Source organism: Solanum verrucosum, unplaced genomic scaffold, assembly GCF_900185275.1.
Source record: "Solanum verrucosum unplaced genomic scaffold, falcon-dt-bn FXZP01000031.1, whole genome shotgun sequence".
Lineage (NCBI taxonomy): Eukaryota > Viridiplantae > Streptophyta > Magnoliopsida > Solanales > Solanaceae > Solanum > Solanum verrucosum.
The window spans coordinates 2,482,147-2,495,787 of NW_026020194.1; the positions used below are offsets into that span (position 1 = coordinate 2,482,147).

A 13,641-nucleotide genomic window follows, 5' to 3' on the forward strand; every position below is an offset into this window, starting at 1 on the left:
ATTTTTCCTCTTGATATGTTTCATATACAATCGGAGGGCTGGAGTTTCTACTTTAGAACTCGTTATTGGCCTAAAGTATTAGGCCAACAGCAATTAGGATCAGTGCAATGCTTGGACTCTCGCAAATTAGGAGTCTAATATTTTTTTAGCCTTTCTTTCGTTGTCCTATTTAATTGTTTTGATATGTTGGCTAACCTTTACTTACAAGCTTTTGATATATTGCTTGGCTTTTATTTTGAAGTTTATTTATGTGAGTTAATATTATTTGTTTTATGAATTTAGTTGATACACCTTTAGAACAAATGATACAAAAGATATTTCTTTTTAAAATGGGTTAGCATTTTCACTTATAACATTTTTTCAGGCCTTATAAGTTGGAAAGAGGGGCTTATAGTTTTAAAAGATCTCCAAATGAAGTTTCAAAAGGGTGAAATAATATTCATTTAGGTATTTAAGTAGGAAAAAATAAAACTCATGAGTTGGGACTTCCAAATGAATTTAGAGATCCATAAAGGCAAAACATAATTAACTTTAAAATAATTACTTGTGGAATTATATATTTTTTTTAAAGAAAAAATAAGTAGGGAAGTAGACTTATATATTTAACAAAACAAAATGTGACTATAGAATGAGTCTTAATAGTTAGGTCTATTTTTATACTCTTTACATCGCCCCTTTACAAAATGTATTGACTTTTCTTACTTTTTGGATCAAACATTGCTAAAAATATTTTAATCTTTTAACAAGCTATTTCAAAATTTAAGATATGCCAACATATTCAAATACAAGGTACATACATATATATGTCACACATATAAAGGTATATTTTCTCTACATAACCTATTATTATCTACTATGTCTTTTACTAATGTTATTTATTTATTTTTGTAATCTATAAATGCCTACACATATTACTTTACTAAATCTAATCTATTGTTAACTTATCCTTACAAGTAAATAAAATAATAAACATTCACATGTTTTACACAACTTACATGTATATACTATATTTTATAATAAACATAATTTAGATCACAAACTCTATCTAGTATTTTAACATTTAATATCATTATTATTTATTTATTTTAATTTTTTAGGAAACTCTATTTTTATGCATTTTCATCCAAATTACATATCACATATTACTACATATTTACACTTGACTACTATCTTATTTATTTATTTATTTTATTTTATTTTCGTCTTATTAAAATGACATATTTTCATAAATTCAACTTCTATACACTTTTTAGGATAACTTTACTATGATACATCTATATTTTCCAATATTATAAAATTAACATACCTTTAAATACATTTATTTATTTATTTTACAATATGATAAAATACTACTATTAAATCTATTTTATAAGACATTTATATGTCGTACCTTGTATTTTACTCTTTTCTTAAACTAACCAATTAACTTAGCATTGATTTTTAAAGCAAATAAATAAACAAGTTTTCCTAATCATATTTTCCTAAATTGAGTTTAAGGACTATCTTCGGATAGGCTCTGAGAGGTGCTTAACACTTTCCCCTCGAGTAATCAAAACCCTTATTCAGAATTTCACTGGTTTCGCAAATCAAAAATAGAGTTTACATTTATATACATAAAATGGTTTTTCTAATATTTTCCTTAAAATTTAGGTGGTGACTCTAAAATAAACAAAATATTTTTTTCAAAAATCAGAGTGACAGTCATATAATATTGTGAGCTGTTTCGGCTAGTTCGAAATAGGGTGCGACAGTTATTAACTAAGCAAATGTTTCATTAATGAACGTTGATGCGCCTTTTTTTGACATATACAACAGCAACAACAAATTCACACCTACAAAACTCCCTAACATCCTCCAAATTAACCTAGATTTAGAAAAGTAGGGAGTACAGATTCATGTTTAGCAAATTCCTCAACAGCCTACAAACTCACCTAGATTTAGTCAATAACAAACCACAGGACTAACTATGAATTAATTGATATTTTGTACTTACCACAAAATACTATGAGCATATTGGGCATTCATGTGGCTTGCCCTTCTCGAGCCAGAACCAAACAACATCATGCTCATCTTCCCCTTCATCTCTAGGGCATCTTACAATTCTTCTATCATAGTAGGATTTGACAACAACAGGCGCTTCCTTTGTACCAAAAGGACCTTCAGGAAAGTTAATGTCAAGAATATCCCTTCAAATTACACTTTGTTAGCTGATAGAAGACAATTCCTAAGACATTTACAAGCTTTCAAATAAATATTTCAATCTCTAATGTTCATACTATCTCAAAATAAAAGCAACTAACTCATACATAGACACAAATAAACTAAAAGAAAACAAAACATTTCAAAAGACAATCTACAATACCATTCTAGAACACCTGGCCAATTTAAATGGACATCGAATTTAATACTATATGTAACATAATGAAACTCAAATTTAAAAAATGTGCAGATTATTTAGAACTCAAATTGCATCTAACAATTCAAAATCTCATAAAATGAAAAGATAGTCATATAAATTATGATTTTTTAATATCATCAACAGGGCAAACTGATGAACGGAAGAAGGTTGGCATTTATGAGCATAGTGATTAAATCTATCTTCATCGTTACAACCCATATACACACCCGTAAATCCCCCAAGTACCCACACCTGTAAATCCCCTAATTCATCAAAACAATGTCGAAATTCTTCAAACTATTTCTCCAGTTTCTCGAATGTAGGCGAACCAAGTATCGACTATCGTAAAATTCCTTCTTCCTCCAAACAATGTTGAAATTCTTTGACCTATTTCTCCAGTTTCTTGGATGAAGGTGAAGAAAAATTAGGGAAATCACCACCATTCATCAAGTGCTGAAAAATGTAGAGTGACAACGAGATTTGAAAAATGACAAACTGGTTACAATGGAGACTTTATGAGTCAAAAGAAGAAGAAGAAGAAGAAGAAGCTCTTATGGGCAAATAGCAACTCTTATCCTTATTTGGGGCACACATTTGATTTTAGAGTTAAAGTTGCTTATATTTGAGAGTTTTTGTAATTTATTTTGTATGAGTTTCTTTTTTGGCCAATTGAAAATTAGAGGGAGAATTAAATATGTTGGAGAGAATAAAATATCTTAGAGAAAATTTAAGGAAATCTATAATGTCACACAATAAAGTGTTGTTTTTTAAATTATAGAAATACCACACTTTAAAAGTGCATTCATAGATGTAAATAAGCATTGCCAATTATATCATGATATGACTATGCTTAAAAGAGCACGCTTGACAAATGTTGCTAATGTTATCGTGGTCAAAACCTAAAAACTAAGGCTACACTTTAAAAGTGTACCCAAAAATATTTAAAGCAACACTTTACAAGCGTTGTCCAGATTTAATGTGGCCTTAGGCCTAAAATATTGTACTGAAAGATTAGATATGAACTCCTCTTAGTAGCGCAATTCTTTTAATATATTATTCACTCAAAATGATTCATCTTTTCCTCCTTTATTTTCTTCAATAGCGAATGACAACAAAATTGAAATTTGAAATATTTAATTGAAAGTTATGCTCTAAATTCAAAGGGCAAAGAAAAGTATATCAAAGTTCAGCAAATCTAACCATTCCAAAAAGAAAAAAACAAGAAATATATGTGTTTGAATCCCAAGTCTTCAGTTCCAAATACACATGGTGAATTCAAACTAGCTAGGTTTACTACATAAATTATATGCATCATGCTAGGGTACAATCGAATTTCATTTTAATCCGAAAAGAAATAATTTTAAAAATTACTTATTATAAATTACTCATATTTAAATTTTGCATGTCATAATTTTTTCTATAGAATACATTGCCAATAAAAGTGAATCGAATACAAAACACTATACCTAAATGAATATTTAGTAGCAACAAAAAATTTAGTGATAATATTTATTGTCGTAAAAATATTTAACGGTAATAAATTAATGTCATTCTATCTTAGAATCATTAAAACATGTATTGATATTTATATAAAGTGTTGATTATATACCATATATTATTTTCACTAAACATAATATAATGGTAATTATATTATCACCACTAAATAGTTGCTACAAAAAAATTAATTGTTGTATGTAAGTTCTTTACTTCCATAGTATAATATACTCCAATTACCAAATTAACATTTAGTTTCTCATCCACTTTCTGACACTTCACTATATCTATGTCTATCATTGTGTCACACTGAAAAAGACTTCTTCTTATTTTATTTAAATTATCAATATTTTGATCATTGCCAAACAACCAAGTGTCCAAAAAAATTTTAAAAAAAAATAGTTGGTTGGTGATGACCCTTTGAAACAACAAGGCTGGTGCTAAAAAATGACGTGTTATAATTTATTTTGATGAAAATTTGTAAAAGGAAAAGAAAAAAACCAAAATTGTTTGAATGTTTTGTTGACTTGAAGTGGCATCTTTTAAAAAGTTTCCGATTCTACTTATAAATAAATGTCGCGATGAAATGAATAATAGTTGCACTTTTATCATATTGTCTCGTATTTGAAAAGTTAAAAAATTCTAAAGAAAAATATTTTCCCTTTTTAGTTGGGTCCAAAGGTAAATAGTAAACACTAAATAGGAAAAAAAAAACACGAAGAAGAAAAAAAGGATTGACAAGTTTTCCTAGTTTTTCTTTTGAACTTTCTCTTGTGTGTCTGTATTGTCTGAATAAATTTGAATAATTGAGATTTGTAATAAAGTCTTAATATTATTTAAATATAATTTAAAGATTTCTATATAGAGAATGTGTATTTCATCACTACTTCATCCATTTTGATAGCTAACCGTTATCTCTATACATTAGTATGAATCAACTACCACGGAGCCAAAACCATCTATCTATCTATCTATCTATATATATATATATATATATATAATAAGCTATAATGCATAGATTTGTATAGTATTTAGTTACATTGTAACTATCTTGTTAGCTTTCAACCAAAATGAGTACTTCTTTTAAATAATAAATATGTCATTGTATGAGCTATTTATTACTCATTCCTTTTGAATTTGTTAATCTGATTTTGATGTGACACATAGTTTACGAAAGTAAATTAGATTTTGAGAAAAAACACTAAGTGATACTTGAAGTTGTCCCAGAATTTCAAAAAGACACCTTAACTTTGCGTGTATCCTATTACCCCACAAAACATTCAAAATCACAATAAATACACATTTTTTACACAATATTTCCACTTTGGACAAAAATATCCTTCGAATGTGCAATTTCTTAAAACAAAAAGTGGGACCCATTATTGATGTATTGAAGGATGATTTGGTAATTTCCTATGATGAATTTTGTTTCTTTTAAATTTATTTTACTATACTAAATAATTGTATAAAATATTATAAATCACGATAATTAATTACTTAAATATTTAAAAGATATAAAAATATATAAAAGATCTGATTGACTCTTCAAATTTTACCGGTGACACATAAATTGGGACAAATGAAATAATATATATTATTTGAAATTTTCTTAGAAAGTACTATAAATTACAGTAATTAACAGCTAGAAATATTTCAAAGACAAAACAAATTGATTGAATCTCAAAAAAAATTTAGTACTACATAAATTGAGAAAGAAGAAATTACCTCTATTATTTGAAAATGACGTAAAAGTATTACAAATCATACAATAAGAATTAACAATTTAAAATTTTAAAAGACTTTAATGCTTTATACTTTTTCTATTTCCACTTTGGACAAAAATATCCTCCCAATATGCATATTTTTTAAAACAAAAAGTGGGACCCATTATTGATGTATTGAAGGATGCTTTGGTAATTTTCCTATGATGAATTCGTTTTGTTTGTTGTTTAATTTTTTTTAAATAATTGTATAAAATATTATAAATCACAATAATTATTTACTTAAATATTCAAAAGATATAAAAATATGTAAAAGATCTGATTAACTCTTCAAATTTTATCGGTGACACATAAATTGGACAAATGAAATAATATGTATTACTTGAAAATTACTTAGAAAGTACAATAATTTACAGTAATTAACAATATAATATTTTAAAGACAAAAAAAATTGATTGAATCTCAAAATTTTATTAGTACCACATAAATTGAGAAAGAAGAAATAACCTTTATTATTTGAAAATTGCATAAAAGATATTACAAATCATACAACAATAATTAGCAATTTAGAATGTTAAAAGACATAAAAAAAATTTTACCATAGTTAACAATAATTAAAAATTTAAACTATTTTAAATTAATATTAAAGTTTGATTAACTCTTTAATTTTGTCTTTGTCACATAAATTGAAACAAAAAATTATACATATTGGGCTCGTGCTACCTCGGGCTCCGATGTCTAGTATATATATAAGTAAAAATTAGGCAAATGACATAGTATAAGAAAGAAATTACTTATTTTCCCTACTCTTTCATTAATTACCAAAAATCCCTTTTTTTAGTGTTTTTCGGATACATAATATAGCAGTGTGGATACTTAATATAGCAGCGCGGATACTTTAATTAATAACGAGCGGATACTTAAATTATTAAGTTGTTAGCAGCACGGATACTTAATTAACGGGCGGATGCATAATATAGCAGTGAGGATACTTTAATTAATAACGGGCGGATACTTAAATTAAGTTGTTAGCAGCACGGATACTTAATTAACGGGCGGATGCATAATGTAGCAACGCGAATACTTTAATTAATAACGGACGGATACTTAAACTAATAAAGTATCCGGTTAAATTGAATTGGGGGAAAATAAGGGATTTTTGTATTTTAGTAAAAGAGTAGGGAAATATTGAGAATAGGTAAAGAAGTGTTGTGTATTTAAGTAATTTTTCCTATATATAAAGGAGAATCTTAGACATGCTTATGTGGCATGCTTCTAAGAGCTAGAAAACTATTTATTTATTTTTTTGTGTTTTTTGGCCATTTTTAAAAATTTAAAATACAAAAAATTCACCTAAATATTAAAGATAGTCACATTTAATTCTTTCTTTATCAATAGTCATATTTAATTTATTTCATCATTAATGCTATTATTTTTATTCTTTAATATTTCTCATTTTCTTCTTTTACTATTTTAATTTCTTCCCTAATGATATTTATATCATCTTTAAATCACTTTTTCCCTTTTTGGTTCTTTTTATATTTTATTTCTATATAATATAAAGTTTTTGTTTTTTGAAAAAAAATATTACGATTTTGTAACCTAAATATCATCATTTATGACATTTATAACATTTCCCTAAGTCACTTCTCTTCCTTTATTTATTCTTTTTTATTATTATTTATTCAATTAAAGAAATTTATATCTCTATTTAGTATAAAAGTCTTTCTTTTATCTTTTTTATTTATGTTTTTCCTTCTTTATTTACTTTTAAAGTTTCACTTCCATAACTTATATTTATTAAACTTCTATTCTCAATAATATAATTAATTTCATGACTTTTCAGTTTTCATATTCATAATCTCCAAATATTAAATTATAAAATTTAAGATACTTTTTGATATTTCTTCATTTTTGTCAAAAACCGGAACAGGATTAAGCCTTTAAGCATGCAGACTCTTCGCGCTTCCCGCAGCCTTTTTTATAGAGAGAGAGTAAGGGGGGGGGGGGGGGGGCACGGAAGATTGGTCCGCTCCGAAAAGCTGAGTTTTTCGGTTCGCCCCCCCCCCCCCCCCCCTATGTGGTTGGCGTTTTGGGGCCTTCTCCTTTGAATTGGCTCGGCCGTAAATTCACAAATTTTTTGTTTCATGAAATTTCAACTCAAGATTATTTTTTATATTTCATTGTTTTTTGTAGTATTATTCTATTATCAAATCCATGTGTTAACTTGACACGATGAAGAAGACTCTTGAATGTTGATTAATTTGACAACAAAGGTGTCGGTCAAGAGCTCAAAAAAGTGGGCACTTATTTTACATTCTTATTTTTATCTATTTTCTTATGATAAGATTCTAAGGAAGATGTATGTGTGTGTATGTTTGTGTTTTCTCCATGTAACTTCTTTAGTTTGAATTTGTATAATTTTTTATTATTGCAAGAAATTTGTATTTTTGTTTAGATGTAAATTAGTTATTGTAACTTTGTGTGTAATAATACTAACTACTAACCAATGTTCAACAATACTATAGTACAAAAAATTATTTATGTTTTCTTAAAGATTCCTCTATTTTTTCCATATAAAATCATAATTTTTTATTTCATGAAACTCCTACTCAAGATTATCCTTTTTATTTCATATTGGAAGTCCTATTTAGTCAGAGGAAATATTGACAAGAGCTCAAAAATTGTGCATTGATTCATTAATATTTTTAAAAAATAAATCTATTTTCTTATGATTAAGGTCCTAATAAAGGTATGTGCATTGTTCTTTCATCATTATTGTAACTTTTTCTTATGCTTATTACTATCAAGGTTCAAACATTATTATTGATAGATTAGAAAATTTAAATATATATCAAATGTTGAAATGCGACCTTTTTATGATATTTTTTTACAGTACAAAAAATCATTTATGTTTCTTATGATTAACATCCTAAGAAAGATGTGTTTTTGTTATTATAAGAAATTACTATTAAGTAGGATAGAAGAAGGAAAAGAGAAAAAGAAGAAAAAAATTAATAAAATATAAAACAAATACTACAATAAAGGGAGGCAAAATTAAAAAAATATGAATATTTATTTAGATAATGATGAAAAATAAGAGGAAAAATAATAACAACGAGTTGAATAAAATTGACACCTTTCTTTGGCCAAGAATTCTATTTGTTTATTTATTTATTTTCACTATAATTCTATTTATTATTATTGTTGTTATTATAAAAAGAATTGTGTTAATGACTATTTCTGTATTCATTTTTATTCTTTATGGTAAAAATCTGAATGTCTATAAATAAAGATATTGTAAGAATTTTTAGAAATGATCACACTAGAGTTTGAAAAATTCTGCATTAGTTTCATTTTTTTTCTTTTTCTTAATAATTAAGATTATAAGAATGATAATTGCATTATTTATTTATTTATATTCTCTCCACAATTTTCTTTGTTTTATATTTTACACAATTTTTTTTTATTATTGTAAGTTTATAATTTTTTTGGTCCAAAAGAACAACTTATGATTTTGTTGGAAGTCATATAACTACTGACCAAACATTTCTCTTTGTGAAATCACTTATACATCGGGATATATATAATATATATGCACATATTATAAATATTTCTTCTAGCAATATCATATTTTAATAAAATTATTGACATATTATCATCTTTTTAACCGTTTATGATTTTGTTGTAAGTTCATAATTTTTTTGGTCCAAAATAACTACTAACCAAACATTGAGATATATAATATATATATATGCATGTATTATAAATATTTCTTCTATCAATATCATATTTTAATAAAATTATTAACATCTTATCATCTTTTTAACTGCGTGGATAAGTTTTCTAGTTGTTGTATATAAGTATACTTTTTATGGTAAAAATTTTATATTTATTTTTTGAAAACATTATACTCAATAAATAATATAACATACAATAATTTGTTTTATTATATAGATTGATTGTCAATTATTAATAAGATACACGTACAGAAACACCTATAGTTACTAAGGATATGAAATAGTACTACAAAGCACGTTCACACCCTATATATAATATGGGCCCCCACAAACATTGATGTGATTTATATAGATGATTAATACTACACAAAGAGATCAACAAAAAATCGCCATGGGAGTAGCAGCTCACTTCAATCGTTTCTGGTTCCTTCTCTTCATCCTCTATTTCTCCATCTCCCTCTCCTCCATTTCTGGATCCGTAAGTTATTAATCTAAAATTGTCTCTAATTTATCGTTAAATTTGGTTAAAGCTAACAAAACTTTTTGAATTTTGTGGAAATGCAGGAAGAGGATTGTGTTTACAGTGCATACATCCGAACTGGATCAATCATAAAAGGTGGAACGGATTCGATCATCAGTTTAACTCTGTACGATGCAAACGGGTACGGTATTCGAATAAAAAACCTGGAAGCTTGGGGTGGGCTTATGGGCCCGGGTTACAACTATTTTGAGAGAGGAAATTTGGATATCTTCAGTGGTCGAGCTCCATGTTTGACGGCGCCGATCTGTAAAATGAACTTGACTTCCGATGGAACAGGTTCAGGTCATGGATGGTACTGTAACTACGTTGAGGTCACCGTCACCGGAGTCCATAAACAATGCAACCAACAGAATTTCGAAGTCGAACAGTGGCTCGCCACTGATGCGTCGCCTTATCAGCTTACTGCCATTAGAGATCTATGTAAGAAGAAGACCAAGTTCGATGAGGAGCGTCGGCCGGTTAGCGAAATTGAATCTACTCCACATGTTTCTGTGATGTAAGTCTACGGTTATAAGGCTTTATCGGGCCGGGCCGGGCCAGGACACTTTCCTCTTTTATCCTTGTGAGTGTGAAATTTATCAGGGACAAGAATGGTATTTGATGAAATGTCATTGTTCTAGTGTGATAATATTATTGTATGGTGGAATAATAAAGTTGACTTTTTTAACTTTGTCAATAGTAGGTTGTATTGCTTTTACATTTCTATAATTATTTGTTTTTATTGTGTGTCGCTCATAGTATTAGCTTTAGGAATCATTTGGTATAGTATATTAGCAAATTAATACATATATATTAACTTTAGGAATCATTTGGTATACTATATTAGCAAATTAATACGTATATTAACTTTCTATTTTAGTAATACCTTGTTTAGTACTTCCTCCGTTTCACAAAGAATGACATCCTTTTCTTTTTATTCAGTTTAAAAAAGAATGACATCTTTCCTTTTTTGGTAACATTTTACTTTTTGTTTTCCACGTGGCATGTTTAAGATCACAAGATTAAAAACAATTTTGTACATTTGACATAACTTTAATTTAGGGCCACAAGATTTAAAAGTCTTCTTTATTTACTTAAACTACGTGTCAAGTCAAATCAGGTCATTCTTTGTGAAACGGAGGGAGTATATTTTTTCATGATATATATAACTAATGTCATCTATTGTGTATTAAGGAGTGTATTACTAATATATGGAAATCTATATTATTAGTAATGCAAGGAGATTTTAATCTTTTTTAGTTAATTAGTTGTTATGTTTTATTACTATCATTTTTTTTCATGCCTATTTTGATTTGTACTTATGTCGAAATGCAAGAGTCTTTCGGAAATAATTTCTCCATTTCCACAGAGATAAAATATGTGTACATTATATTATGTCCATATTCTACGTACTTGTGAGATTTTACCGCATATGTTATTGTTGTATATCTTCCACAAGGGCTATATTTTCCAAAAATAATGATTTGTCCCATCCGTTATTTTCAGATCTATTTATTATGTGGAAAAATGAAGATATCTATGAAAAAAGATATTAAATTAAAAATGAACTTGTGAAAAATGAATGGAATATTATGTGAAAAAATATAAGAAAAGGAAGTAGGTCGAATTAGCCAATTAGGTCACCAACAGTGTTCACACAAAGCTATAGTAATATCTGATATTTCTTTTTAGCAAAAAAAAAAATTGATATTTCAAATTGAGCTTCGGACACTTTACGGAAAAAAAAAAGTCTAGTAGAATATCCGAGCTGAAAATTTGTCACAACTTTATGAATATGAAGGGACCAAATTTAGAACCCACGAGAATGTACCTCTCCACTGCTCCATTTTCAAGATATTTCCACATTAAAATATTACTTGACAAAGACAGAAACAATTATCAATGAATTAGTCCATTCGTCTCAAAATATTTTTTATTAAGTTATTTGATTTTCATAAGCATAAATTTTAATAATATTCTGTTATTAGTTTATGTATGCGTGTTTTAATATTCTCTGAATAATCATGTAAAGTGAAAGGTAACCAAATGGATAATCGATAAACTTTCTTAATTTTTCAAACTTATTACTGGGTCAAATAATTTCTTACCGACATACAAAAAAGGACAACAAAGAAATTATGTGAAATTTTTTTGGATGATTTATCGATGTTTTCTTATCAATGGTAAACAAACAAGTGGCCGCTTCACACGTAGTTGGTCTAAAAAATAGAAAATGTCAGCTGAAAATGGGAGTACCCCTTCAAACACGCAATTAGAGAACCTTTCATATTTTATTTTGATAAGAATTTATGAAAAAACAAATTTCTTTGATAAGATGTTTGCTCGCTGATAATTTCGACATATATACTCCTTCCGTCCATTTTAAATTATCATCTTACACTTTTCAAAAGTCTATTTAACTAATTTTCAAAGTGAAATTAGATTTTATTAATTCGATATTTTAAACAAAAAATTTAGATATTCAAAAATTATACGAAAAGTACTATAAATTGCAATTTTTGCATATAAACATGATAAAAAATGCATCGTAAAATGTTAGTCAAAATTCTTATCGTTTATAGTTTGATTCTAAAAAAGGAAACTATGACAATTAAAAATAAACGAAGGGAATAGTGTCCTAGTTGCAGTACTAAAAATTTTATTTAAAAAAATAGAATTTTGGTTTACTGCTAATTTTAATAATTATTCAAACTATCACTATATTAGACTTCAAATTATTGCTATCAATGAAGAGAGGAGGTTTTCAGTTTCCCATTTCATGAAATTGTTTTATTCTATTTCATAAACAAACAACTTACAAGAGACGATAGGAGGTAGGTGTAGTGATTAATTAGATTTCAGGGGCTGGTACAACTACCTCTAGAGTATTATTTTTATCAATAAGTTATAATGAAATTTTGATAGTGGAAAGATGATACTTATTTTTTATTTGAAAAATAATCTTCGTGTCACAATTTAATAAATTTTACTAAATTATAGTAGTGTTAAAACATACGTTAAAAACAATTAAGCCAAATGAAAGTATTGTAAATTCACAAAGAAATCAATAAGTTAAGAGACAACCTGCGAGTTGATTCCACGATTGAACTTTAAGAATGAATATGCAAACATGGTGCGCTTGAGTGTGCAAAAATTCAATAGATCGATAAATCGAATCGAAAAAATATTATTTGTTTATTGCTATTGGATTAATGGATTTTTAATAATTTTATAAAAAATATTATCGGGTTATCGATTCGATTTTGATTTTTTAATATTGGGTATTGGATAAACCAATAACCCATTAAGACGGTAGCTGATTTACTACTTTACCCCTAGATAAATAGTAAATATTAACTCAGCGGAAGACTTAACTCATCACATACGCATTTATGAAGTAACTAGAATGTTATTAAGGAACATTCAACTGGCCATTAAGGCAAACTCAAGTCTTTAACATAGGAAATAAAAAGTAAAGACAACTGAATTAACTAGCTGACTATCTATTTGTCTATGAAGCCTCTAAACAACTGAGATGGACGTCGGGACAGGCCCACAACATCCTAATGAACTAATACTAAAACTGAAAGCAATGAAAAGGAGTCCTTTGAAATGCAAAGAGGCTCACCAACAGACTCTGAACTACTCATTGGATCAACGATGCGCCGGATGTCAATCCTAGTTACCTGTGTCTGCATCATAATAAGATGCAGGCCAACTGACATCAATACATTGAATGTATGAGTATGCGAGTTGGAATGCTAAATA

General features: G+C 27.4%; 1 protein-coding gene and 1 pseudogene across 1 annotated transcript; one reads left to right on the top strand and one right to left on the bottom strand.

Moving 5' to 3' along the window:
- Positions 1-1,801: 1,801 nt before the first annotated feature.
- On the bottom strand, positions 1,802-2,604 carry LOC125829594 (uncharacterized; annotated as a pseudogene).
- A 7,086-nt stretch (positions 2,605-9,690) lies between these two features.
- Positions 9,691-10,567, top strand: LOC125829523 (PLAT domain-containing protein 3-like). The gene is made up of 2 exons (XM_049508744.1): positions 9,691-9,831; positions 9,918-10,567. The coding sequence occupies exons 1-2, from the start codon at positions 9,706-9,708 to the stop codon at positions 10,392-10,394; spliced, it is 603 nt and encodes a 200-aa protein (XP_049364701.1). The 5' UTR covers positions 9,691-9,705; the 3' UTR covers positions 10,395-10,567.
- The last annotated feature ends 3,074 nt before the right edge of the window (positions 10,568-13,641 follow it).